We start from the raw sequence: 26497 nt of genomic DNA, 5'->3' as shown, positions 1-26497 counted from the left end.
AAATCTCCATTCGAACTCGTGCCATTGAGGTTTGTTAATCAAGCAACTGTTTGTCTGTACTGTGTACGGTGTGCTCTTTTGAGAGTATATAATTCCAGCAAAAGTGTATGAGAGAGAGAGTAATCTTGTGTATGTATATATTGTTCAAATGAAAGAGATAAAGAGAAAGAGATCTAGAGAAAACCGATCTACAATACCACAAGGGTGGGTCGACAATAGTCTTATATATTGTTCTCATAAAAAATAGCAAATGCATGAGACAACATCAACAGCAGCAACACTAACGTCAACAACAGCAACAGTAACATCATCAACAGCAGCAGCAACACTAACGTCAACAAACACAACAACAAGAAAAGAACTTTTGAAAGCTTTCAACAGCATCAACAAACCACAGCTCTAACACTAAATGGACACTCTAGTCTTTAAAATCCGTCATTAATAAGGGCAATTAAAAAAATTTCAAAACCAAAACCAAAATCAAATTACTGAGATAGAACACCTTCCAGCGTAAACGATACGCCCTAATCGAAGGTGTTTACCTAACGTCCCAATGTCTATTATATGTCCCTTTTTTTGCCCCTTTTTCGGATTGAAAATAAGTTATCACTTTGATTATCTTCCATCTAAGCTTTCACTGTCATCAGTGTAGTATTCATACATGACCCGAGGTCTTTGTCCCCTCATATAAGCATAGAACTCTCTTGCTTCTGTATCGTAATCAGAGTCATAATATTGTGGCTTTCTAAAGCGTTTCCTAATTTGGTATAGCTTCAAGTAGAAACGATATTTGAGTTGCGTGAATATATTATTCTTCTTCTTCTTCTTGGCAGTAGTAGTAGGTGGATTGTTGGTTGGATTTTCGGTGGAGCTTGAAGCTGCATTCTCTTCAACTTCAGTTGCTCCATTAACGTTGTTATCCTCAACCAATGATGTTGTTGGAACTGCATTCTCTTCAACTTCTGCTGATCCAGCATCTTCACCATGTTCAACCAATGATGCTGTTGAATCTGCTGCTTCATCAATCTCGTTATATGGTACATGAAATTGATCCGCTTCTCTGCCAATAGAGATATCCTCATTTTCGGTTTCTTCTTCATCTACCGCATTGGTCCCATTAAGTAGTTGTTGTTGGTGTTCTTGTTGTGAAGGCAAATTGGTGTTTTGCAATGCTGATGAAAGTGTATCACGTACTTCATTTTCTGCACCATTTGTAACTACCAAATCTGGTTCAACTTGCAACAATTGTGATGAGTTGTCTGATAATAATCGTGAACTCGTACCTCTATCTTCTTCAACCTTTGATGATATATCACAGTTCTGTTGTTTTTTGAAACGCTTCACAATTTTAAGAAGCTTTCCGTTGAAATGGCATTTGAGTTGCTTGAATATATCCTTCTTTTTCTTGGTTGTAGTAGGTGGATCGTTGATTGGAATCTCGGAACTTGAAGCTGCATTGTGTTCAACTTCAGTTGCTCCATCACCATCATTATTTTGACCCAAAGATACTGTTGAATCTGCTGCTTCATCAATCTCATAATATGGCACGTGAAATTGATCCGCTTCACTATCAATTGAAACATTTTCATCTTCAGTTTCTTCTTCATCTACCGCATTGTTCTCATTAAGTGGTTGTTGTTGGTGTTGTTCATGTTGTGAAGGCAAATTGTTTTTTTGTAATGCTGAAAATGGATCACGTGCATCATTTTTTCTACCACTTGTTTCTTCCAAATCGGGTTCAATGTGCAACACATGTGATGAATGATCTGATACTGATTGTGGATGCTTGTCTCTACCTTCTTCAACATTCGATGACATATTGTAAATCCAATTCTTGTCCTCCTCTTCATCAGTCTCAGCTTCTTGATTGTCCAAATTCATCATCATCATTTGAAACTCGCCAGTTGTGTTGAATCTACCCTCTTTGGTTTGGTTTTTCAATTCTGGGCATAACAATGAGTTGTGGAAACCTCCAGCATCTAATATCCCAACGGAATAGTACCCATCAGGATAAGAATCATAAGTATCATCGTCGTAGATTGCATCAATACTGGAAAAACCAACTGGATCAGATTCAAAATGATTTGGAGATTGTAAATGTGGGTTTGTGGCTAATGGTGGTGTAGTCATCTTGATAGAATCTTGTCCTTGGTCAAATTGAGTAGTAGTGTTGTCAATTGGATTTGATGGTGGTTGTGGAAAAGAAATTAAACCATTCAAAATGATACCTTTATTGAGGTCGATATCTGGAAACACCTCTTTGAACTGTTGAGGTGGGATTAAATTGACAAGTTTTTGGAGACTTTCTCCTGATAATACAGTTAAGATTTGAGAAGTCATTATGGAATCGATGGAAAGTAATGAAAAATGGCGAAGAAAAGGGATATACAAGTGGGAAATTTTTTGATATATTTGTATTTTGGTTTTTGGTGGTTTTTACAGTAGAGTTTTACATTATAGAAATAACAAAATTTTGATATGCAAAAGAGTGACAGTATGAGTGTTAGATGGAATATTTGTAAACTGTCTTAACTAAGAGCTACTTTACAGACCACATGAAGCTTAGCAGGATTAGAACTAAGTTTCCCTTTGAGTATGCTTCACTCTCTTTATCTAAACTGTTTCTATTAGATGAACAAGTCGTGCTTTATATCACTGTCTATCCTTCGCATAGTAGGATATCGTGCGTGCACTGATGGAGAAAAAAATTGAAGGTTTTGCAACCAAAACTAAATAATTGTGTCACACACGCATATATATAGAGAGAGGATAGTAAATGAACTATAATGAGAGATGATGCGAATGTTGTAGGGAAAATTCTTCAAGTATAAGTGTTATTGGAAACACTAGACTCTTCACTTGACGCTTAAAGTGGCTGAAACGTGACAAGATGAATATTTTGATAAGTTGTTACTTAACCAATGGTAGATTTCTAGAGTTCTATTGACTCAAGAATGAAAATGTTAAGATACAGTGATGGGGTGGTCGAAGAATAGAAATTTACTTATAGTCAAAAGCGTGTTCACAATTCAGTCATGAACACATTCTACCACAAGCTGATTGTATCACCATTGAGTTTGAAAGCATGATGACTGCTCACGTTTTCTCAAATTTGTAGTGCCATAAAAGAGGATAAACAAGTAGTTCGTCTACGCAGGTGTATCAAACTGAACTGAGCCCCTTGTGACAGTATTTATGAATTGTCGCTTGGATCTTGTTGCAATATTGTGTTGTTTTGTAGCTATGCTTCAGTTTTGGTTTCGCTTCTGTCTAGGATGAACAGAAGATATACAAAGGATTCGTATTAGCTTTATATCAATTCGCTATTCAGAGTAATTGGGTTTTCTTCACTTTACTAATTTGACTCTCTGATCACAATACGAATAAATCTTTTTATAAATTTGTTTAAATCCTGTCATTCTTTTGATTTCGTTGTGGTGTGTCTAGAGTGGGAACTAACTATGACATTACTTGAAGAGTGGTACCTTGACGGATAAATTTTACTGAAGCTGGATTTTTGCAGTTTAGTTTGTCCTGTATCTTAGGTGTTGTGTCAAAAGTTATTACTCATCCACCCCCATAGAAGATCTGTTTCTAAAAATAGAATTTTCTTTTTTAAAAAAAATCTGATAAATTTTACGCATAACACGCGCACAAAAGACAAAAAAATAAATAAAAAAAAAAAAGAAATTTAATTTTCTATAAAACTTCGGGGTTCAAGCGAGGGGAAGAAGAAAGGATAAATTCTATTTATAGAAACAACTTACAACACAACTTGACTTCGTTAAACAAAGTCACCACAGTCAACAACAACAACAACAACAACAACAACAACAACAACTACAGCAGGAAGACAAAAGCAAGCCATATTCTACTTTGTTAGATCTTATGCCTTATTAAACAAGAGAGATTCGTATACTCTTGTCAATATTAATACAAAGATAATTTCTTAGCAGTATATAATGCAATAAACTAAAACGAAGTGAAGCAGTACCTAAACCTCTTAGTGGAAGAAAAAGAGGTAGGGTTAAGAGCCTCATCAACCTCGGCTAAAACACATAAGTTTTATTTTTTCATCTCCAAACAGCACAGCCGAACAGATTAATTATGCAAAGAAGGTGGGATGATTGACATTGCCTTCTTTTTCTCCTTTTTTTTTCCTTTTTAGCGTAGTTTCGGAAAACCTCTTCCAACATTAATCTCCTAATAGTATTGCTTCTTCTTTTGTGCTTTATCGTTCTATTGTATAGCGAGATTTTGTTCTTGTTCCAGCCACAATCACTTCTAACTCTTCTCTCTTTTTCACATAATATTAGAGCAGCTACTGAGCCTCCCATCCAAAAAAAAAAAAAAGAAAATTAATCTAACTATATGGTGGCCTGTTGTTTCCATTGTAGACTAAATAGTTCGAGGCATAGTCTATTTAAACGTATAAGCACCCTCTCTAAAAAGAAGAAGAAGGCTTATACTGATGGAAAAATTTTGGAAAAGTTGTACAAAGAAGATTATGTCCGTCTCCGTATTAGCAGCTTACTATAGAGAGAAGAACCGTGCTATATAACGTTACACAAGAAAGAACAATATGACGACCGCTATACGTTGTGATCTCATGTACTCTGTCTAAAATTGTGTTACAACTAAGCTCTTCTTTCCTTTGTTTCTTTGTAGTTTGTGTAATAATATATATACATATATATGTATTGTCTTGCTGTTCTGTTGTGGTTTTGCTGATGGTTGATGATTGAAATTTTTGAAATTTTTTTGAAAATAACGCATTTACAATACATAAAGAGATATATTATCATTACTTTCCGTCTTATATATATATTTTTACATTCCAAAACTTAATCCTAAAGAAACTTGCATTCAAAGAAACTTGTCTACTGTGAGCATCTTGAATTGTGTCAACCTATTACCCCATCCCACGTTTCCTTCTTGTCACACAACACAACACACACACACACGCCAGTCACTCCTTTTTTTTTATGTACAATTAATCATCGCGAGAGGAAAAAAGAGCAAATCAAACAGAGTAAATCACCATGGGTAGGAGAAAGATCGAGATCCAGCCATTGTCTGACGATCGTAATAGAACAGTAACGTTTGTCAAGCGTAAAGCTGGTCTTTTCAAAAAGGCACATGAGTTAGCAGTCTTGTGCCAGGTGGATCTATCAGTCATAATAGTGGGTAACAACAACAAAATATATGAATATTCAACAGTTGATACTAAAGAGATTTTCAACTGTTATGAAAAGACTTTGAAAACCAGAAAACATGTACACGAGGAGAAGTCACCAGAGAATTATCTGATTTATCGCAAAAAGCGTCATTTACATGAACCATTGACAAATAAACAAGGACAAGTGGTTGGTACGAGTGCTCATTTGAATGATGAAGATGTTGATCAGGATATGTTGGGCGAAGATGAGTATGATGAAGAGGATGGTGACGATGAGATGTATGACACTTCTGAAGGAGAAACACTGGCACGCAAGAGACCTCGTACACGTCCAGGCAAGACCACCACCGCCACCACAACATACAACAAAAGTCGAAATCCAAAGGTTTTTAATAGTAAGAAATCACCACCCCCACCTCCTCCAACACAAATCTCACTCAATAATGTACCTCCCTTCAACAAGTACAAAAAACCAAGCATCACAGTTTCCACGCATCTGCAAAAACTGCCAGCACTGAGGCTGCAGCAGAACACCCCTTCACCAAATATGAGTCGCAAAGAAGGATCACGGCCAGTTTTACGAGTTCAGATCCCAACTGATGCAAAAGGTAACCAAACCAGATCTGGAACATTTAATTTGGATATAAAGGAGTCAGGAAGCACTGACACAGCCCGAACAATCACTGCTGTTGAAAATACCAGCTCGTCAATCAACCAATCATCAAGCACTCATACTGGAGTTAGTGGCAGTACCAATAGTAGCCATCAAGGAATCGGCCATACCCAAAATGCAGTACATTTAGGTGATGGTGATGTCCTTCACAATAACAATTCCGCCAACAGGTATGGGGCTGCTAATCATTTAATGCGCAATCAAACCCCCTCATCAAAACTTAGTGCCTACTCATCATTCCGGTCACCTGACTCAAGAAAACCAACTTTGCCCTTACCAATCAATTCCAAATCACAAACTTCATCACCAGCAAGTGCTACTTATCCTGGACTCCCCAATCCATTGTCACATTCAGGAGTAGGTAGTGGTAATAGTCGAAGCAGCAGTGGCGGAAGCAATATGAACCCTTCTCAATTTGGGGATGTTTCTACAGTGGGAGATCGACAGCCCGCGACCCTGGGAAATAATAACACAAGTAACACTGCTATCAATACAGACAGCAATAACAGCAATAACAACAACATATTTTCGCCTTCTGTTATGAACCTTAATTCAGGGGGGTTCTTCTCCATGAATCCAGGGTCAGCTAATAACCCCTATATGAACTACTCGATGCAAGGATTCAACCAACAGTTTTCACAATACAATCAAAATAACCCAAATCAACAAACTCCGCAACTGTCAAACCCACAAGCATTTCCACAGCGCCTGCAGCTACAACTGCTACCGCAACTGCTGGCAATACCCCAAAGTGCTGTAGCTAACAGTGAACTGCTGGGGCAACTTCCATCCGCACAACCACCAGACTCGGCAAACAAATTCCGACCACTGGCTCCATTTGCACAGCCCAATCAACCGAATCAGCAACTCTCGTCACAACAACTTCAACAACTTCAACAGCTCCATCAACTTCAACAACAGCCACAACAACCACAAAATTTTGGAAATAATAGTACAAACAATTTTAATGGGGAACAAACTCCAGTTTCGGCTTTGCCGTCACGTTATATGAATGATATTTTTCCATTCCCGTCACCATCAAATTTCTTGGCTCCTCAAGATTGGTCTACAGGGATGACTCCTACTACAACTCAAGCGCCTCAGTTTTTGATGAATGTGTTGCCAATAAATAGTGGCAGTGGTTTCAATTCACAGCAGCAGCAGCAGCAACAGCAGCAACAGCAACAGCAGCAACCGCGACAGCCACAACCGCAACCACAACAACCACAACCACAACCGCAACCGCAACAAGAAAAAGCTTCCTACAATGATAACAAAGACAGACCCGCCCCTGGTGCTAATACAGAACAGCTGCAATCAAGGACTGGGTTTTCCACAGCAAGAGATGCGGCTTTTGGAACTATTGCCGAGGAGGATGAAAACGCTAGCGCAAGTGGTAATCCAAGTAGCAGTGCGCCTATCAATGCTGATGAAGGTAGCAAAGCAGCCAGTCATATTACCACTGAGGCGACTTCCACATCAGATGCCTAGTTGGTCAATGGTATGAGTCCACAAAGTGGTGATTACAAAGGTGGCCTGTCCAGGGATGCTTATTATCATGTTCAGTTTAGATTTTTTTTAAAGTCTGGGGAACTTTTGTTGTTAGAGATTGACATTTTTTAGTTCTTTAAGCGATGTATAGCTTTGTTTTACTTATAATTGTATGTTTATCTTTGTTTGAGTTTACATTTTGGAATACCTTTGCTATCTTTTCGATACGTTTCATTTGGAATGTGCCTAAAAGCTCGTCGCCTGCCTCTCATTTAGAATAAACATCATATAACCTAATTCATATTCAGTCTTTCGTAAGTCTCACGCATTTTCCAACAAAACAAACAACAGCAAAAAATAAAAAAAAAAAAAACCAATTAACAAAACCATAAAATCAACACTAACAAGTTAAAGACGGGGGTATAGTTCTACGATGGAAAATTGAGTATGTACAGAAATACCGGTAACAGTAGACTGAATCAGCAGCAAGCTGATGATTATCAATTTTCAACACAACGTTATCAACCACCACAACAACAACAACCACAACAATACTCGCATATGCCGCCACCGCCACCTTCACAACAGCAACAGTATCGTACTCAACCACAGAATTCTTTCCATCCTCAAGCTAGATCGACTCACTCTCCCATTCCTAATGCTCAAATGGGATCAACATCTCCAATGAGATCTTCATTTGCTTCAATTGGCCGTGATAGTTTTCCGGGTGGGTCGGGTACCCCAGGGTCTCCGAGTCAAGCAAGTGCTCATTCCAATCCTGAACAACAACATAAACAAGTGGGGGATAAAGTTACGGCAGACTGTTATTCCAAGACCATTCAAAGCAATGGACAGAGGGTGCATGAAGTGTCGTATATTGCTCATATTAGTGTGCAAGAGTTTCCTCCGTATTCGAGTCAACCACCACCACCAAATGTTAACCCCGGCCCACCAAAGAATAGAATATTGGTGTTGTGTAAGAAGTATTCGGGTAGAATGTTGTTGCAGAAGGGGAAGTTCCTGGATGATGGACGGTTTCAAGTGGGAAGAACTTGGGACTTATCCGAATTGCTGCTTGTGAGAAAAGCAGGCTTGGACGGAATGGTATTGAGAATAACAAAAGATTATTATTGGAAATCCGATGAGGATGATTCGAGGATTTGGAAATTTTGTCGATACTTGTGTCAGTATTATGGTATTGCCACAGGGCGATATCCAAATATGGTTGGATTTTCAGTGGATGAGTTTATGTTACCAGCAGTACCAAAATCACCTACTCAGGCCGCAAGTCCAACATTCCAATCGTTTGCGAAACATGATCCTCTTCCAACCCAGCAACGTGCTGCTTCTCCAAAACAAGAACCTGCAACCAAGTCATTAAGGCAAAAGATTATGCACAAGCCATCATTATTTTCCCAAGATAAATCGTCTCATCATGAAAAGCAAGTTTCGGGTAATCAAACTTCACCGACAAATAGAACCAGTCCATCTCATAAAAAGACTCTTAGTGGGGGTATGTACAATGGCTTGGATTTCACAGTCAATGGTCAATTACCAAAGAAACCTATGCAAGTCATGCAAAGAGAAACACCACCGGTTGACTATTCCAGAAATAATGAACCAAGTCGTCACCAACTAGGTCAGCCTTTTAGCCAATCACAAAGTACGCTTGCTTCGAGCACAAAAGCGTCGTCCTACCAACAAGAAGCTGATTCCAGACAGCAAAGTTTCAGTCAAATGGCCAACAGGAGCGATACTACGAGTCAAACATTAGGTAACGATCAAAGTTATTATTCAACACATCTCAATGCTTCTCATATGGCCGATAGTCCTCCCAAAGATGTTGCTGCTGAAGCGCATCATAAGCTGCACCCTTATGCACAAAAGATTGGTAACGAAGATTCACGGAGTGTGATGAGTGGTGATTCCCATAGCTTTGTGTTTGGAGGCAATGACATCAGAGATAATCGACAACATCAGTCTACAAAGGGTACTGACCAAAGTACGTCTCCATATAGAGGCAAGAAGCCAGCTCAGCAAGGTGCTGTGAAAAGCATGCTTGAGCCACTTGAATCAGTCAAGGAGCACTCAAAGCCAGATTTACATGCCAATGAGCACAAGGAATATGAACAGCATCCTTCTGTGGAACAAATGAAGGATCGCAAAGGGTCATCGTCCTCAATTTCAAATTCTGTTAAGAAGTCAATAATGAATGATCTGAGAGAGCGACTTGCTAAGGTTTCTTCTCAAAAGAGGCCCCTGTCATCAGGTCTGGGAACTGTACATGATCATCAACGAAATAGACTGCAAGGAAGTTCTTCTTGGAATTTGAATGAGAAGAACAGGGATGTGAATGATAAGTTTGGCAACAAAGATATTGCCTTGTCAAATGAATCAAAGCCTGAACTACCTCATGCAACCTCATCGTTTATTGAAGAGTCTACTAAATTAGAAGGAAGCAACAAAGTTGATGAGCACATGAAAGAATTGGAAGGAATGTTGGATTCGCATATCACTGGAGCACATGATGACTCCTTTAATTTCAATGATGGTGTTGACTTGAATGATGAGCCTGAGAGGAACGTTGTGCCACAAGCTGAAGCTCCACCAGTGGATACGATTGATTCGACTTTAGATGATGATACGCATAGCATTTTAGGAGAGCCATTTGAACCGGGGTTGAACATTTCGAAAAAGACACCCACTCCATCTGCACCTGACATATCTCATACTCGTACTTCCTTGCCTGAATTTGAAAGAGATTTAGAAGCTGAGGAATTGTTGAAGGACTTGAATTGGAGCTCTAGCATGGATGCTGATACACTTGTCAAGAGCTTAACGAGGGAATTAAACAAGACTAAGCAGGAAACTGTCAAGAAATTAGTGGATATCGATTTATCCAACACGAATGCAAATGATGTTGGTGCTGCTTCTAGTGAAGTTGAGCATATGATTCGCATATTTCAAAAGATGGATATCAATTTCAAGATGTTGAATGCTGATGTAAGTGTTATTGATAAGAACTCAAAGGGTTTACAATTAAAATTTGTTAATAAGAAGTTGTTGTATGATGGGTTGAATGGTATCTTGTCCAAAGTTTCAGTTGGTGCTGACGACTTGCATGATATTGGGGAATTTAAAAACTTTGGTTTGGTTAGTGCTATTGGTGGTCTTGAATCGAAATTGTTGAGTTTGTACAATGGTTTGATTACTATCCGATCAGATTCTTCACATGCAAATGATGGAGAGGATTTGAGTTCATTGAAGGCTTTACAACAATACAGGAGCAAGTATGAAAGCGTGAGTGCAAGGTTTGTCAAGCATTTTTATGAGTTTATGAAGAATCGAATTGACAGTATTGGTAAAGAGTTGTTGAAAGATGTTGAGAGTGTGGATCCTAAATCAATTACCCAAAGATTGTCGCAACTTCTTGTGTATAGTGGAATCACCTATTATTTGAAAGAGATTGGAAGGGAATATTTTGATGAGATCAACAACCGATTCAACAATATGTTTTCAAAATTATTGGTGAAAATATTAAAAGCAAAATTGACTAAATTGAAAGCTGATCAAGTACATTCTCGACCAGCATTGAGCGCTTCTCACTATGACCTGTTGACGCATGTCCTGTCCATTGGAAGAAAAAGACTGGAAAGAAAATCAGCATCTCCTTCACTACGTAATGGTTTAGATGATGAAAAGGATGATGATGATGACGACGATGAAGATTTTGCACCATTAAGAAAAGGAAGGTCGCTGAGATTCGCAAGAAAGGGAAGTAGTAGAGCCAACCAGAGCATCAACAATAGGGAGCTTGATTCTGAAAAGCAAGAACAATTGGAGTCTATAAAGAGACACGTTATAGGCAAAGGAACCTCAAGTGGAGAATTAGAAGATTACAAATCTGTGATTGGACTCATTGATGAGGCCAAGACGATTGTCATGATTTTTCAATTCTTCATTGTTTTATTCTTCCATTATGATGCCGCCACGCTTGATTTTGCTGAATATTTGGATACAAAGCCATTTGAATCTCGAAAAGAGTTTGCTGATCCCAATTATTTTGTTGGTCTTGATTTCACTGATATTAGTAATAATTATTCCGTGTCTAATGATGTCATTGAGAATCTTGATAAAGTCTTGGGTGGATTTATTACCACGTTTATTAAGATTGTGAATCCAATTGATATCAATATCCCTGTGATTTTACTCCATATGGAAGATTTGATGAAATCAATCCAGGAGTCAGTAATCAATCAAGACTTTTTGATTTACAATTTCCTTCAATTGGTTAGTGATAAGTATCAAAATCAATGGAGAAAATTTGTTGATTCTCAAACTGAATCAATCAAAAACTCAACCATTATACCAAACAGCGGTATACTTTCATCAGTTAAACAGGTCAATTATATCTTTTTAATCACTGAGATGTCAATTGGTAGTCGGGATATCAAAGGTACTAAAGTTCGGGGAATTATTGACAAGGCTTACGTACAATTGACTGATGCTTTGATTAGCTTATTTTCAAGACAAGATCCATTGGTGAATAGTGGTGGATTTGATGATAAGGAACGCGAGTACAAGAATGTTGCCATTTTGGAGAATATTTTTTACATTTTACAACAACTTAATGACATTGGAGCCAGTAATAATAGCTCAACGAAGAAATTGCTGGAGAAATTGACGCAAAATTTCAAACGGATTGAAGATTTGTATTTTGCCAAACAAGTGCATAAATCAATTGGTAAATTGGTTGTTTTTATTGAAGATTGTGAAAAAACGGCGTCAATTGCATCAACGCATCATCAAGTGAACCCCGGTGATTCAATTAAACGTCAACATCATCTTCATCAACAAAGAAAACTTGCCAAGTCACTCTTGGCACAATTTAGTGAAGATGACATCAAGTATAAAGCTGAACTGATTCATGAAACGTTTGAAAAACAATTCCGCAAGACTTATGATCAATCTACCGGTGGTGGACGTAGTGGTAATGATAACTTATTCACTCATGATTTGATTGATAAGTTGTGGAATGATATGGAGATTGTATTTATTGATTATTTTACAAGGTTGGGAAAGATTTTGCGTCTGCAATTTGATAGAGAGATGGATTATCATGTTGGAAGACAAGATATACATCATATATTCAAGTCTATTAGAAGTTAGATAACTGGAGGTGTGCGTATTCAGGATTCTGTTTATAGTGTACCTAATTTTACAACTGTTTTACATAATGCCTGTTTGTAGATCATCTAAGCTTCAACTTCGTCAAGTAATGCAAACTTGTTATTATCCAATGTCTTTTTCTCCTCTTCTTCATCCTCGTTCTCTTCAATGTCAACATCATCGCCCTCATAAAACTTCCTCACATACTCATCCTCCTCCATCTTTTCAATTTCTGCCTCAGTCAACTCCTTCTTCACAGCATCTTCAATCATATGGTTTCGAATCTCAATACTAGCGTTCGTCTTGTCCCAATTTGATTTTCTAGCATTCTGCACATACTTGGCCCTCGCTATACTAGCATCAATCTTGGATGCCAAGACGTCTTGTAATTTATCACTACGATCAATTTTATTCTTGAGGGAGGAAGATTTCTTCTTCTTCTGTTGGTCTTGGTTTTGCTTGCGGATTTTCGAAGCTTCGATTTTCTTATTGAGTAAGTTTTCATTCTTGATTTGCGTTCGTATTATAGATTTGCGTACGCCGTCATTTTCATGTGTTTCTTTGGCTGAGGTTTGGATTATTGGAGTATCGGCATCGGTGAGTTCGCCCCTTCTTGCTGCTCTACTTCTTTTGGAAACTGATGGGTAAAACTTGTTAGTAATCTCTGTATAGTTGTAACAGGTGTCTTTACATACTCTTTTTAGCCATCCTGGTTGTGTACGTTGTAAGATGTGGATTGTGCTCCGTTTACTCTTTGTAAGGGGAGAGATATTTTAAAAGAAATTTCGGTGAAACTTCGAAAAAAGCAGATGAGTAGTCACGTGAACTTCACCTGTTGCAAAAAGGTAACAAGAGACTCGCATAATCTATACAAGAGAACATCTTACAGTCAGAGATTAAAAAAACTGAATTAAAATCATAATGTATGGAAATCAACAATGTCAAAATGTTACCAGCATCTTTTCATTGTCAAAAAGACCACTAAAGCACAAACTTTAATTGAACGGACCAGAATTCAACCAAAGTTGTAGTAAAAAGCAAAAACCACTTTTTTCATCGCAAAACATTGGCCAATGATTGTCTCCTAAGTTGACCAAGTATCTGTTTATGATCTTCAAACAGTTGTCTCTCTTCCTCTAACTGATTAAGTATTTCACATCTTCTTCTATCTGCCCGACTTTTGCTGATGCACCAACTGGAACGGAGTTTCTCCCATTCCTTGCATCGTTCATAAATGAGCTTGAAGAGCTTGTTTATCAATCGTGACGCCTTGACTATTCGATCAACATTAAATATGTCACTCTCAAGACGTTTGATTATGGATGGCGCACCTTCATCAATAATTGCCACCATACGTTCCCACATTTCATATTGCTGCTCCTCGTCATCATTTTGGCAATGTCCCAAACCATCTGTCGGCCCAACCTTCTCCTCATCCCGAGACTTTGGTGAGCGACTTTTCGTTCCCCGTTCTTCCATTTGAGAATACATTCTAGACGTAAATGCATTGATTTTTGCATCACTGATAACATTGCCGTACTCCTACTGGCAATAAATACTCTTCACGAGCCACGAACTCTGATGAGTCAATACATCAACACAACCTTTGAACTTCTCTTCTGTTTCAAGACAAGACTTGTCGATCCACGAATCTGCACTAAACTTCTTCAAGTACTCATCAATTTGAAGCTTCAAGTTACTATTGTCCTGCTGCAACTTATTCATCTCCTCAATGAGTGGTTTAATATGTCCCTTAAGTTTTGTAACTTCTTGATTAAATTCACACTCCTTTTCTAAAAATACCCCTTGTATTCTAAGTTTTTTGTCAACATCAACACCATTCTCATTGTATGTATTCTCTATTGGATTAATGTGTAACCTCTTGAGACCGCGTAATGAGTGCGGGTCATTCAGGTCACTTTTTTCTCTGCATGATGTGGCGGTGTCTGGCCGGAAATCTCGGCGCGACACCCTTTGTGGCATCATGGCTATGTTCTGGCAACTGACATCTGGGGTAGTGTCTTTTTCGTTGTTGAATGTGTTTGGGGTAGTTTCTCCAAAGCTTAATGGATTGTAGTTCAGTTTAATATTTTGTAGTGCTGACTCACGGGTATCAGCTCCTTGTCTAATTGTGCTTACTTTTGTGGCACCAATATGTTCAGTAGGTTCATCTAATACATTCTCCTTTAGACCACTCTCAGGGTTGATATTCTCTTTCTGAGTAATCAGCTTCTCTTCATTCCGATGACTGGACATCTTCTCATCCAATTGATCATCTTTCTTATCTTGTTCAACAGCTTCTTCTTGGCCTTGTATTTCAGGCGATTGATTCAAAACATGGGGTTCATTCGCGACCAAAGTCCCATCAATATTGACTTCCATTACATCCTCAGTCGTATCTGGCTCAAAGGTAGACTCGTCTTCATCATCGTCAAATAGATCAGGCGGGGGCGGTGGTATTGGCAAATCATCTCCTAGTTCGAGAGATGGCAATTCGTCGCCTTCCTCGTAAGATGGCCAATCATCGTCTGCCTCAAAAGATAACAAATCCAAATTTGATAAAACCTCCATTTGCTCCAGAATTTGAATTGATCTTGCAGTTACTTCTTCATCTCCTCCATCTGCATCGTCTATAACATCTCCTTCAGCTCTCTCAATATCAGCATTTACTTCCTGATTACCATTAGCTTGAACAATAACATCCAAATTATCACCGATTGTTGGAAAATCAATCTCAGTTAAAAGCGCTGGTGTAGCCACTTCTGAATCCACACATCCCTGTCCTTGATCTTCCAATTTTTCATCAACTTTGATAAAAGGAATATCTTTTGTCAAATGTTTAAAAATCTCCAACTTCTTCATCGTCTTTTGATTCAAATCAGGATTCCGATCGACAACAATTTTAAATAGTTGTCCCAATTTTTGATAACACTCATACTGAGCGAATAATTGGCCGTAAACAATGTTAATGACTTGTTCCATACAGATGGGAAACAATTTCTCATTCTTTTCAAAAAATGAACACCATTTTTTATTTTTAATGTGTTTCTCCTGCTCGTCCACAAGCTTCTTGTGTTTTTGGGCAAGCTTCACCAATGCAGCAACCAAATCCTCCATTGTTTTGGATTTCAGTATGCTCTTTTGCATCAGTTTAAACACCTTCATAATCTTTCTCAACTTTGCAATACAAAAACACTTCTTCAATTTCCACTTAACCAAGCTGGTCCTTTGGTTATTCCACACATCAATAAACTTCTTCAACTGCTCAATTTGCTCATCAAGGATATTGTACAACTGTGCCAATGAATCACGAGCATTCAGCTCTTTCAATCCGAAACGTAAAATCAAATTTGGTCCATAAACGTTCAAAACTTTCTCCTCTTGAGCAACGACTGATTCTCCTGGTAAAAGGTCAGTCTGCGTTGCAGATTGCACAGTGGTAGCTTTTTTAAACCTCATAGCTGCCAAAAACTTTTTAAATCTGCATTTTGCTTCTGTGGTAGAAGCATTACTTAAATTTGTTTCAGGAACTTCCCCAGCACCTCTTTCAACAACTTCCTGGGGGTTCTCTCCTGAGTGGCGTTTGATAATAATAGGCATGAATCGCTTTATAGTCAAATGCATTTTTGGTTGGTTAAGGAGAAAAGTAGGTCAAACAGGTCCTATTTTTTGGCTGCAAGAAATGTATTTGTATGTGCAAATTGCAACTTTTTTGTTATTCCCATAGTTAAAAAAAAAAAAAAAAAAGAATAAAAATAAGGTGAATAAAATTTTGAATATCCTCTTTATAAGACGACCAGCCCTTAACTCGATCAAAGTGCATGTTAGATCATATGCCAGTTGGAAACTTCTCCCTCAGCTCTTTTTCTTTTATGATCTTCTTCCACTCATATGTAGAAGTCCAATGTCTTTTGGTTGTTGCAACCACAAACAATCAATGTATATCCCTGATTAAATTTGCACTATTGCTTGGTAGATTCACGGAAACCTGTTGTGTCTGGGTGTATATTATCACAGACTGTTCCGTAAGTTTCTAAGGAAAATTTCCAACTCCGTCATGGACATCGAGCCACCATAGCACGTCCCTCTAATCACTAGGAGAGCCAATGATACTGTTTCATACTCTTGTAATCCTGAGACACCTTCTTTACCGTTTACTTCAGCTGGAGCATATGTACAAGCTCGCTTGCATTCGATATGAGTGAAGAAATTTCACCTTCTGGGATAGCTCTCCACGTTGGTGGTCTTCAATGAAGCTTCTATATGTGGTTATACCTTTTATGCGTATTTACTCAACACGTGCGTCATTTGATCCCTCTAACTCCCCGATGATGATAAAAATTGAGAAACATGATGCTTCAGCACCTCCGAAACCAATTGTGACCACATTTCCTATAGCCACAAACTTTTCAGTGCTGCTTCAAAGATAGCATCAGATTATTCCCATATTTAATGGGTACAATGTGTTCTTGCTTTATCTCCAAAATACCAATGGACAATGTCAAAATGGGTGGGTGTGAAGATGGTTGTCAACACACTGATATTTGTCTCATCTTTATAGTAGTCCAAAGTTGTCACCGTCCTCAACATGATGCCTTTTTCAAATAAATTATGTGATTGAATTGATGTACGAAATTAAATGGTTGACATGTGGTGGAGGGTAGACAAGTTGTAGCAATCTCATTTTTGGTCTGCTTTTTATCTCACTTCAGCATTAGTCGTGATCTTAATGTCCTTGCTTCAGCTCATCAGTCTGTTGTTATAGGGTACCTGTTTTAAGCCTAGCGTTGTTCCTGACTGGGAGTTCGACATCCCACACGGAGATACACATCCTAAATGTGATTTCCTCAAAGAAACTTCTCAACTTATTGAGAGCAGTTCAACCACGGTATATAACATCTTGTCTCTATCAATCTGAGATAATTGCTTCCCTTACGTGTTGACCAGCTATAGAAGCTGTTGCTCAAGTGTTGAAAAAATAGAATCCAACAATATTGTATGTGGATTTTTTCTTCTCTCCGTATGCCCCCATCACCCAACTATCCAATTAAGAGATGCTTAGACCCACATGCTACAAAATTTCAAAACGGACACTATTCCAATCCTATTCCGGTATACCGAGGAACTCATATGTTGCTAATAAAACTTATCCACTACTAATCTGGAACAATTTGATCCCGTACCAATTGAAATATCTTAGTGCATTTGGAGCAGGCGCATTGGCATTCATTAATCTACATCCACAAATTTGGATTACTTTAGGACCCCCAATTCTGATAGCTGGATATTACTTGAACCGAAATATAAAGCACAATTTGTATATCCAGAATGTTAATCAGATCACTAATGGAGTGGAAGATCAAGTTTCGGATTACTCTCCAAGCGAAATAGTGAAGATCTTACCATATGACGAGTCACAGTTGTACAACGTACAGGAGGAAATTGAGAATGAGTATGACTCTTTAAAGAGGCAGATTGTGGATTTGGTTGGGAAGCGACTTGTCGAGCATATCACGAGTAACCCAGAAGCAATTGAGAGAAATGAGACCTTGTCACCTTTTATAAAAGATTCACAGTTTACAATCAACTTGTTTGAAAATGAGTTTGAAAGTTGGGTCACAAGTAAAGTGAGGGTTCCTGAAGATTCTAAAGACAATGTTGTAGTAAAACGATTTATCAAGGCTCTGTTACCATATTATAATGAAAAGAGTATCAAGTCACGAAAGAGATTAGGGGTGATTTCAATATACTTGTTGAAACTTAATGAAGTTGAGTGGGCGATCTCTTTGGAAATATCACCCATAGGATGGAAGTCGAAGTCGAGTTGGATACGTGGGATTCCTTCGGTAGAGTACATGGAAAGTGAATTGTATAAAAAGTTTAATAAAGTCTAAGTCTTGTATATACAGAGTCTGATTTGGATTACTGTCTCTTGAAATAGTTGGCACTAAAGTCATGAAATCTTCCATATTCGTAACAGCCACTACTCTCTCTCATTTCTCTCAACTTTGGTAACCACTCCTGAATATCATGAATTCTCTTTGTTGTAGCTGGATGGGTAGAGAACCATTGCCCAAAAACTGAATTTGAAGCTCCTCCACCCATTTTTCTGGATAATTTTTGCTCTTCTCTTCCCATCCTTTCCCAAAACCTGATAGATTGATCAGGGTTAAAGCAACTCCTGGCCAACAATTCGCATCCAATATGGTCAGCTTCGGTTTCCATCTCTCTACTAGCGGGCATAGTGAAAAGACCGTTGATGAGCAAGTCGTTGAACCACGACACTCCTGTCATTGAGTATAATACGGCTGACAAGAGCATGTAGAACGGTTGTGAGCTCAATTGCTCGCTTGAGTGTTGAGCTAGTTGATGGGACAACTCGTGAGATAAAACCGTTGCTAATCCGTCATCATTTTCACAAATGGGTAAAATAGAACTGAATATAAAAATCTTTCCATTAGGTAAAATGAATGCATTTGGTGGTAGTGAATCGTTTTGGATAATGTTAATCTCCCAGTGCAACTGTTTTAAATGCATCTTCTGGGACTGATCTTCGTTATTGGCAATCGCTGTAGCGAGTAGTTTATTCATGATTGTAGAAATACGTCCATAAAGTGGGTCCAGGTGGGGCAAGATCATGGATCCATACTGTGACTTTATTTGTCTATAGCTATAATCACCAATTTTGGTCTCAATCCAAAATGGAATCCAAATAAATCGAAGTCTGTGAGTAAAAGGTGCCTCATGGAGGTTGAATAGATAAAAGCCCAATAAGCCTCCACCTATATACATTGCCTTCCTGCTTGTAAGAAGCAGTAAGTAGTACTCATAGATATTATTAGATGATTGGGAATTGTTGAAACGACGGTAGGAAGCATAAGGTCTGACTTGGATGGCACTGGTGCGTTTTGTGAAAACCTGATGGGGTGAATAATGCGGAGTGAGTTTATTGAATCCACTATAGCGTATGTAGGTTGAGAAATTGGATCTAAGCATGATTCTGAAAGTAGTGACGATATGTCAAACCTCTTGTTGCTAATCTCTGGTGGAAGAAGTGAGATTTTTATCTATACGTTCCGAGCGAATCCAATGGAAGATTCGAAGATTCGCAGGAGACTTTCATCAACTACAATTATATTACTCAAAATGTTGCTGTATTAAAAGCTTCATAGTAGTAGGGTTACCTATAGCCTACTAAGCGAACAAGCAATGTGTACTCTACACCAACTGCAAATAGCACATACAGCATTCTATCATACAATCTACAAATCCCAAAGCTCGGACAACTTCTCAGCTCTATCATCAGCTGCATTCAATCTTCTTCTCAATGCTTCATTGAAACATATCTCCTGGGCCAAGGGGAAGAATGTTTGAGACCAGCCTTTCTTATATTGTTCTGTTTCAGCAACAATCTCTCTCAATTCCAACTCTTGGAATTTAATCTCAAACTCCAATTGCTTAAACATATCATCACCTATCAGACCATTTTGATACAATTTATTGAATACGGGTTCATTCTCCTTTAGCTTCATGCTTCTTCTAATAGCTTCGACGCCTCTACGTAGTAAAGCAGCTTTCATCACTTTTTCATGAGGTTTCTGATCTTTTGGCAAGTCAGGATCCGTATATTGAGCCTTTAGCTGTTGATATATTATAGCATTGTGATTCTCTTTGAAAATGGGTTCAATTTGTTGAAAATTTGCAAGTCTACGTCTCCTGTAGAAAATTGAAAACACCACAAATATAGACAACACCACTCCAACATAAATCAACGGAGTGAAGATGGATATCTTGACCAACTCTGGTTCTGGAGTTGGGGTAGGGGTTTCCTCAGACATTTCTTAAAGGTTATGACTAGTGGAGGTGTACTTTTGTTGATTCACAGAAAAGCTTTTCTTATTTTTACTTTTTTTTTCAACCACGTAAGGGCAAAAACTAGTACTGCATATAGCTATAAACTGGGAATTGGTTAGAGTCTATGCCTTTTCAATTAATGTCCTAATAGAGATGTGTAAAAGAGATTTGGCTCGGCCTAGAGTCCATGAGTGGATCTTTATATTTCAGTATACACAATGTTACATGATGATGCGTATATAAAAGACTCATCCAATCCAATTACCAGCCATCACTAGCTCTTCTATGTGTGATTCCAAAACATCTAGCCAACTCATCATATACTTCATCCACCTGTTGATCATCAAACTGCTCTTCCAACTTTGAGATATCTTTATTCTTGGCAATATCTATTAAATCATTTTTGCTGTTACCGGAATCCTTCTCCAAAACCTGGTTTATTTCTTCTTCGTTTGGTAAAATTATTTCATAGAAAACACCCAACTCTAGAACCTTGGCTTTTGGCATATTTTTGAATTCCTTCAACGTAGTGGGAACAGTAAAGTCTGCAACATCACCATCTTTATTGGTTATCGGGGCCAATTTTTGTTCATCTTTAGTCAATGTCGAATTGTATGTACGACGAGAAGCTCTGTCTTCTAAACTATCCAATTGAGACTGCAATTCTGTTACCAATTGGACAATGTCATCATTGCCGATAAAGTCACCAGCCTCCAATGATTGCGAATTTCCGACTCCTTTCAAATCCGTCATACGGGATTTCACATCTTTGATTTGAATTTCTAATAACTTTTGTCCCGTGGTGGCAATTACTTTAGATTGCTTCTCAACTATGACTTCAAGATCCAGGATCTTGTTGTGAACTTCTTCCAAACTAGACATGATGTGAGGACAGTTGTTGACTTCTTTGGATTAAATGGTTGTTTGTATCTGGTGATATTTTTCTCGCGGAATCTACTTGCGGCTTAAAAGTAAACAGAAATTTTAGAGAAAGCCTTATGTGGTCAAGCACTACATTTGTATACCTTGTGATAAATGTCGTTCATTACTATCTATATCACCACCTCATTTTTCAACTCAAATCAGCTTTTGTCTTCGCTTCATGTAAGACCACGTGGGAATTGACTTGCCCATTTATCATTCTCCTTAAAATGAACTGTTATCGAATACAATTCGTCCCATTGGTGTTCCTACTCCTCTTGTTGATTTCATTTGCGGCTGTGTAGACTTTTGTTCAATGCACCCCCATTAGTCCAACACAATCGGATCATCACGACTATATCCATGATAATCAGGATCAGGCTGATTCGGATTACTCCCTGATGAAAAAAAGGGACCTGAAGAGCCATTAACGAAATTGTCAAGTTTCATCTTCTGCTTAGTTGCAGAGTCTTGTCGTTCCCTTTCGTCATCTTCGTCATCCGAACTTAGCAGAAGAACTTGTCTTTCATTTGTAGTGGGTAAAACTGATTCAGATTCACCTATAGGCCGATACTTTTCCGGGCTCACCAATTCTATCTTATCAACCTGTGGTGGTGTAGTCTTCACAAAGTAGTTAAAGGCATCACTGATTTGCAATGCGCTTAGTGGAAACTTGGTACTACAAATAGGACAGGAATAAAATGGACAAGCTTCGTATCCGGGTGTGACGAAATTCAGTGTGTAATTGTGCCCCGGTAATGGGTTGTCAACAATCTTGACATATGGTGAAAGTTTAAGTTGCTGAATAACCATTGGTGATGAATAATCAGGTCCAGGTCCAAGGTTCGCTTGGAATGGCATAATCTGCTGATATGTGGTAGGTGGAACATTTCGGTTTTGCAAAGGCTGTGACATGTGCTGTGTAGAGTTCTTTCTTCTTGTCAACTCATTAAAGTTGTTCTGTATTAAAGTCTTCCGCGTTATATCTTTTATAGATGTCGGGATTCTGTAAAATAGGCAAAAATTTTCAAAATCAAAGCATTCAAAGTGAAAGCAGAACCTTGATCTAACGGGTAGTTTAACCTTATTGCCTGCCAACGGATCTTTTAATGAGAAAGTGACCGATCCAATCTCAATCCCATCATCATCATCGTCATCGTCATCGTCATCGGCCACCTCCTCTTTTTTATCTCGAAATCCAGGTAACTCTGATTTTAAAATAGGAATTATATTTGCCGGTACAGGTTTATAATTTGCAGTTCCTTGCATCGGCAGAGGAGCAGGGCGATTAGCTGGCCTTCTTCGCCTCGTTGGCGTCACGGATTGTACAGGTGGTTGTGTCGGTTGCGCTTCTTGCTTTTCATTTCGTCCCTGACCCAGGCTTCTCCTCCGAGGGCTTGCTTTTAAAGCTTCAATTATATCAAACCCTCTAGTATCGTTGCTTTTTCTTCGCTCACTCTGAGGCTGTATTAAAGCTTGATTCAACTCGGACTCCAACTGTTCAAACTCCCCAATATCGAAATCAAAAATATTTAGCAAGTCCTGAGTTTCTTGTTCCTGTTGACTACTACTGCTAGCATTTGGCTCCATTGCTGACTGAGGTGGAAGGAGGTTTGAGATGTTTGGAATATGTAGATTCTGATTCTCGTTTACACCTTTTAGTTGATCCGACGGCAACTTTATGGTTATTAATAGCTTGTGCACATTCTGTCTATGATATTCCTGTGCAATAGTAACATTCTTACTCAAGCGCTTGGGGCCACGTACGGACTTAAGTCTAGGCATCTGTTTTTAATTTTTCTGCAAAATGAAGGATTAGATCTGAGATAAGTTTGTTGGCAAGGAGATGGACTCTGCTACTGTAAGGAATCGTTGACGCAAAATAAAAATGAAAATGAAGAGAGAGAGAAAAATGACATTGAAAATGCGACAATGATATATCCACCACAGTGTGGATATAAAATCATGCGGTTATGTTGAACTACCTATTCCACTTTCATGTAGTTTGATAGTCTAAGACAGTTCAAAAGCTCTAGATGTTCAAGTTAAAGATGTACAGTACGATAAATAATTGATTTGTTTATACATAATTCTATAGACAGACGCAACCACACTTGTCTTGAGTGTTTCTTCTTCTCAAGAGCTCACAGACTCGAACTTGAAGCTTATCTTGAGCGCTTCTGAAATCTCTTGTTCCAACAATTCGGTAAGTAAACTGCCATCTCTTAAAGTTCTCCATTGGCCTTGAATTAAGTCGTAGCGTTTAGGACCACTTATTGGTGAGCTAAGCCAGATCTGCTTATTTGGAGGTTGCTTGTTGATAACATAAGTCCCATTTGGAGGCAAAGTTAAAGTCAAAACACCATGACTAAGTTCTGCATCGACTTGCTCATAATCTTCGTTCAACTCCTCTAGCTCTTCTGATATATTTTCAAGGTATTCGTTGGATAATTTATTGTACTCTCCATCTGATATTTGATCAATCTTTCCGTCGAGTTGTTCTCCCTGTGTGCTAATTGAGTAAACCCTGAGACCAGTTGTGGCGTGAATCATCGGAGCATGTGGTATTCTCAAAACCGCACATCTTGAGATTGAAGGAGCAATCCGAGGCTTTATCAAGTAGCGTAGAGTGTGTTGTGGCAGTTTTGAAAGGCGCGTAAACATGTTTAGTGCATGAGCTTTATATGATGTGCCAATCACTTTGCTTAAAGGTTAATGAATTGAGAACTTTATCTGATTGTTTTTTCTTTTCCCTCAACCAACCAATCCTTCTTTGTTGAGAAAAACTTTTTCAAATCACTGTATTCATCATTCCCCTTGAGTCATGTTTTTCCTCCTTTTAGTTATTGCCATTATCCTTATAGCTGCTATTGTGCTACTACCATCTTTGTCGGGTCTAACCAAGGTGAGTGTAGAAACTCATCCTCATCACAAGAAAGAAGTCAAACCCACAAACAAGAAGAAACAGAATGAAGTTGGGGATAGTTATCAATTCGGATATGTACCCCCGGATGAGTTGTCATCCACCTCGAATGAATTGGACAAAGAAGGATTTTTGAAGGCGGAAGCTCGTGCATTGAAGGAGAAACTCCAGGTCCATTCAGAAGATGTGCCCATCAAAATCAAGTTGAAAAATTTTGCTGTTGATGAAAATGGTTTGAGGAGAAGGAAGGCAGAGAAATTGGACTTGGATACCGATCCCAATAGTTACGACTACGACCTTGATGAGCTTATTGCTGAAGAGTCAGAGTCAGCAAGACAAAATGCTCAAAGGGAGTTTTACAAGGACCAGAAAATCGGAGGCGAGAAAGAGGAGATGGTTTAAATTCACCAGACTATGTCCAAGGGTTTGATCAAATTCATTAAGCGACAGTTAATGCCTCTATAATCAATGCTTCATGTAATACATATAAGATGTTTCCTTGATAGGCATTTTATTTCTTCCCACCTTTCTTTTTTTTTAACGTCTACACACTTTCTTTCAACTACACTTCAACATAACACCATTTTTTGCTATTCAACAATATCGTATTGCTATATTGCCTCAAAGAGGGTTTATAAATGTCATGGGATGCTATAAGGATTGTCTTTACTTGTGCCTTCATTTCAAGTTGGTGTCGCATAATAACATGGTTTTGCCTGCTAACCGTTTTGCCTTTGGTGGCTGCGGTAATTTATGACTACATCTATTCACCTTCAAAGATAAAAGGCGTCTTTTCAATTCCTGGGGAGTTACCTGTCCTTGGTCATTTACATTTGCTGTTGTGTAATCCTTCAAAGGTATACATGGATTGGGCAAGACAGTACAGCAAGTCGGTGTTTCAAATACGTTTAGGAAATAGGAGGGTCATCGTAGTAAATTCCTATGATGATGTGGTTAATATTTGGATGAATCACTCGTGTCAAAATAATTCCAGACCCATGAGCTACACATTTCATGGCTTAGTGAGCTCATATCAGAAATTTACCGTGGGCTCAACTCCACAAAGTGCAACTTACAAGAGAAAGAAGAGGGCCGTTTCTCAGCTACTAAATTGCAAGTCAGTTTCGTCGCATAACCTGGTTATTTGCATGGAAATAGAATATATTCTACATAAATTGGTGAGTGAGGCTACGAATTCAGATGTCGAATTAGTCACTTATTTGAAGTATTTTACCCTACGATGTAGCGTTTTTTTAATGTATGGTTTGCACTTGGACTGTTTTGGTGAAGATAATGCATTATGCAACGAAATTATATACGTTGAGAGTGAAATAATTAAACTCAGATCACCCATATCGAATCTCGAGGACTCCATACCATTTTTGAAATATTTCCCTCCATTGACGAATGCTCAGAAAGCAAAAGAGTGTGGACATAGGAGAGAAAGATACATGAGTGAACTTTACTCAAGGTTCCGAGAGAGTGCCAAAGAGGGCAACAGTGAATGCATGAATAGTTTTGTTGGTCAATTATTGATTGAAGAAGACAGTAAGCGATTGAATGATGCTGAAATATATAGCATCTGTTTGACATTCATCAGCGCTGGCTTAGATAATACACCACTCAATTTGAATTATTTGATAGGAATACTTTCTCAACCAATTACAGGGAAGTTGTTTCAAACGAAAGCAATCAACTGCATTCTTGAAAATTCTCGTGGATATGCAGTGAAGGCATGGGAATTACTGAATAAATCGGATTTGAAAAATGTTTACGTTCATGCATTAGTCTTGGAGACTTTGAGGCAGTTTTCGGTCCTACCATTGAGTCTCCCGAGGACAACAACAAAGTCATTTACAAGTGGTAATATCCAAATTCCTGCAGGATCGCATTTGTTTATGAATGCATATGCCGCAAATCATGATGAAGGGCACTTTGACAACCCATTTGAGTTCCGACCTGAGAGATGGATAGACGATAATTCTCAAATCAATTTTGCGACGAAAGTGAATCAGCATTTTGCATTTGGGGCTGGATCGCGGATGTGCTCAGGGAATGGGCTTGCTCTCAGGCAAATGTACATATTCATGGTAAAGTTTTTGTTGATGTTTGAAGTGCATCCTCCTGATTCTAATTTGATGGTGACAGACCCTTTTCTCAGCAACGGGAATGCACTTGCAACTTCTTTTGAACCACGAAGTCATAACGTTAAATTAACACTACGAAATAGTGAAAAGATACATGGCATGGCATTAAAAAGTTAAAGATATATATATATATATGTGTG

At 38.4% G+C, this 26497-nt stretch overlaps 13 protein-coding genes across 13 annotated transcripts; 5 read left to right on the top strand and 8 right to left on the bottom strand. All coding sequences in view use genetic code 12, as the record gives it.

Annotated features, from left to right (window-relative positions):
• Nucleotides 1-615: 615 nt before the first annotated feature.
• On the bottom strand, nt 616-2340 carry I9W82_003984 (uncharacterized protein; the record flags this gene model as incomplete). Its single annotated transcript, XM_067693007.1, has 1 exon — nt 616-2340. One exon carries the CDS (start codon nt 2338-2340, stop codon nt 616-618), a length of 1725 nt encoding a protein of 574 aa, XP_067547572.1.
• A 2702-nt stretch (nt 2341-5042) lies between these two features.
• Nucleotides 5043-7343, top strand: RLM1 (Rlm1p; the record flags this gene model as incomplete). The annotated part of the gene is made up of 1 exon (XM_067693006.1): nt 5043-7343. The coding sequence occupies one exon, from the start codon at nt 5043-5045 to the stop codon at nt 7341-7343; it is 2301 nt and encodes a 766-aa protein (XP_067547571.1).
• Nucleotides 7344-7790: 447 nt separating this feature from the next.
• Nucleotides 7791-12512, top strand: SEC3 (GTP-Rho binding exocyst subunit; the record flags this gene model as incomplete). The annotated part of the gene is made up of 1 exon (XM_067693005.1): nt 7791-12512. One exon carries the CDS (start codon nt 7791-7793, stop codon nt 12510-12512), a length of 4722 nt encoding a protein of 1573 aa, XP_067547570.1.
• An 86-nt stretch (nt 12513-12598) lies between these two features.
• Nucleotides 12599-13220, bottom strand: ECM1 (Ecm1p; the record flags this gene model as incomplete). Its single annotated transcript, XM_067693004.1, has 2 exons — nt 12599-13149; nt 13208-13220. 2 exons carry the CDS (start codon nt 13218-13220, stop codon nt 12599-12601), a joined length of 564 nt encoding a protein of 187 aa, XP_067547569.1.
• Nucleotides 13221-13565: 345 nt separating this feature from the next.
• I9W82_003980 (uncharacterized protein) lies at nt 13566-16136 on the bottom strand (the record flags this gene model as incomplete). Its single annotated transcript, XM_067693003.1, has 2 exons — nt 13566-14051; nt 14106-16136. The coding sequence occupies 2 exons, from the start codon at nt 16134-16136 to the stop codon at nt 13566-13568; spliced, it is 2517 nt and encodes an 838-aa protein (XP_067547568.1).
• Nucleotides 16137-17566: 1430 nt separating this feature from the next.
• Nucleotides 17567-18406, top strand: GOA1 (Goa1p; the record flags this gene model as incomplete). The annotated part of the gene is made up of 1 exon (XM_067693001.1): nt 17567-18406. One exon carries the CDS (start codon nt 17567-17569, stop codon nt 18404-18406), a length of 840 nt encoding a protein of 279 aa, XP_067547567.1.
• Nucleotides 18407-18434: 28 nt separating this feature from the next.
• Nucleotides 18435-19508, bottom strand: I9W82_003978 (metalloendopeptidase; the record flags this gene model as incomplete). Its single annotated transcript, XM_067693000.1, has 1 exon — nt 18435-19508. The coding sequence occupies one exon, from the start codon at nt 19506-19508 to the stop codon at nt 18435-18437; it is 1074 nt and encodes a 357-aa protein (XP_067547566.1).
• Nucleotides 19509-19774: 266 nt separating this feature from the next.
• On the bottom strand, nt 19775-20350 carry I9W82_003977 (Sec63 complex subunit; the record flags this gene model as incomplete). Its single annotated transcript, XM_067692999.1, has 1 exon — nt 19775-20350. The coding sequence occupies one exon, from the start codon at nt 20348-20350 to the stop codon at nt 19775-19777; it is 576 nt and encodes a 191-aa protein (XP_067547565.1).
• A 277-nt stretch (nt 20351-20627) lies between these two features.
• Nucleotides 20628-21248, bottom strand: MRP8 (Mrp8p; the record flags this gene model as incomplete). Its single annotated transcript, XM_067692998.1, has 1 exon — nt 20628-21248. One exon carries the CDS (start codon nt 21246-21248, stop codon nt 20628-20630), a length of 621 nt encoding a protein of 206 aa, XP_067547564.1.
• A 366-nt stretch (nt 21249-21614) lies between these two features.
• Nucleotides 21615-23072, bottom strand: FGR3 (Fgr3p; the record flags this gene model as incomplete). Its single annotated transcript, XM_067692997.1, has 1 exon — nt 21615-23072. The coding sequence occupies one exon, from the start codon at nt 23070-23072 to the stop codon at nt 21615-21617; it is 1458 nt and encodes a 485-aa protein (XP_067547563.1).
• Nucleotides 23073-23423: 351 nt separating this feature from the next.
• YFH1 (ferroxidase) lies at nt 23424-23951 on the bottom strand (the record flags this gene model as incomplete). Its single annotated transcript, XM_067692996.1, has 1 exon — nt 23424-23951. One exon carries the CDS (start codon nt 23949-23951, stop codon nt 23424-23426), a length of 528 nt encoding a protein of 175 aa, XP_067547562.1.
• A 160-nt stretch (nt 23952-24111) lies between these two features.
• On the top strand, nt 24112-24612 carry I9W82_003973 (uncharacterized protein; the record flags this gene model as incomplete). The annotated part of the gene is made up of 1 exon (XM_067692995.1): nt 24112-24612. The coding sequence occupies one exon, from the start codon at nt 24112-24114 to the stop codon at nt 24610-24612; it is 501 nt and encodes a 166-aa protein (XP_067547561.1).
• Nucleotides 24613-25073: 461 nt separating this feature from the next.
• Nucleotides 25074-26474, top strand: I9W82_003972 (uncharacterized protein; the record flags this gene model as incomplete). Its single annotated transcript, XM_067692994.1, has 1 exon — nt 25074-26474. One exon carries the CDS (start codon nt 25074-25076, stop codon nt 26472-26474), a length of 1401 nt encoding a protein of 466 aa, XP_067547560.1.
• Nucleotides 26475-26497: the final 23 nt, after the last annotated feature.

This window comes from Candida metapsilosis, assembly GCF_017655625.1.
Source record: "Candida metapsilosis strain BP57 chromosome Unknown scaffold5, whole genome shotgun sequence".
NCBI classification, from domain to species: domain Eukaryota; kingdom Fungi; phylum Ascomycota; class Pichiomycetes; order Serinales; family Debaryomycetaceae; genus Lodderomyces; species Lodderomyces metapsilosis.
The sequence above is the reverse complement of the archived record's forward strand: the minus strand, read 5'-3'. Positions and strand labels throughout refer to the sequence as shown.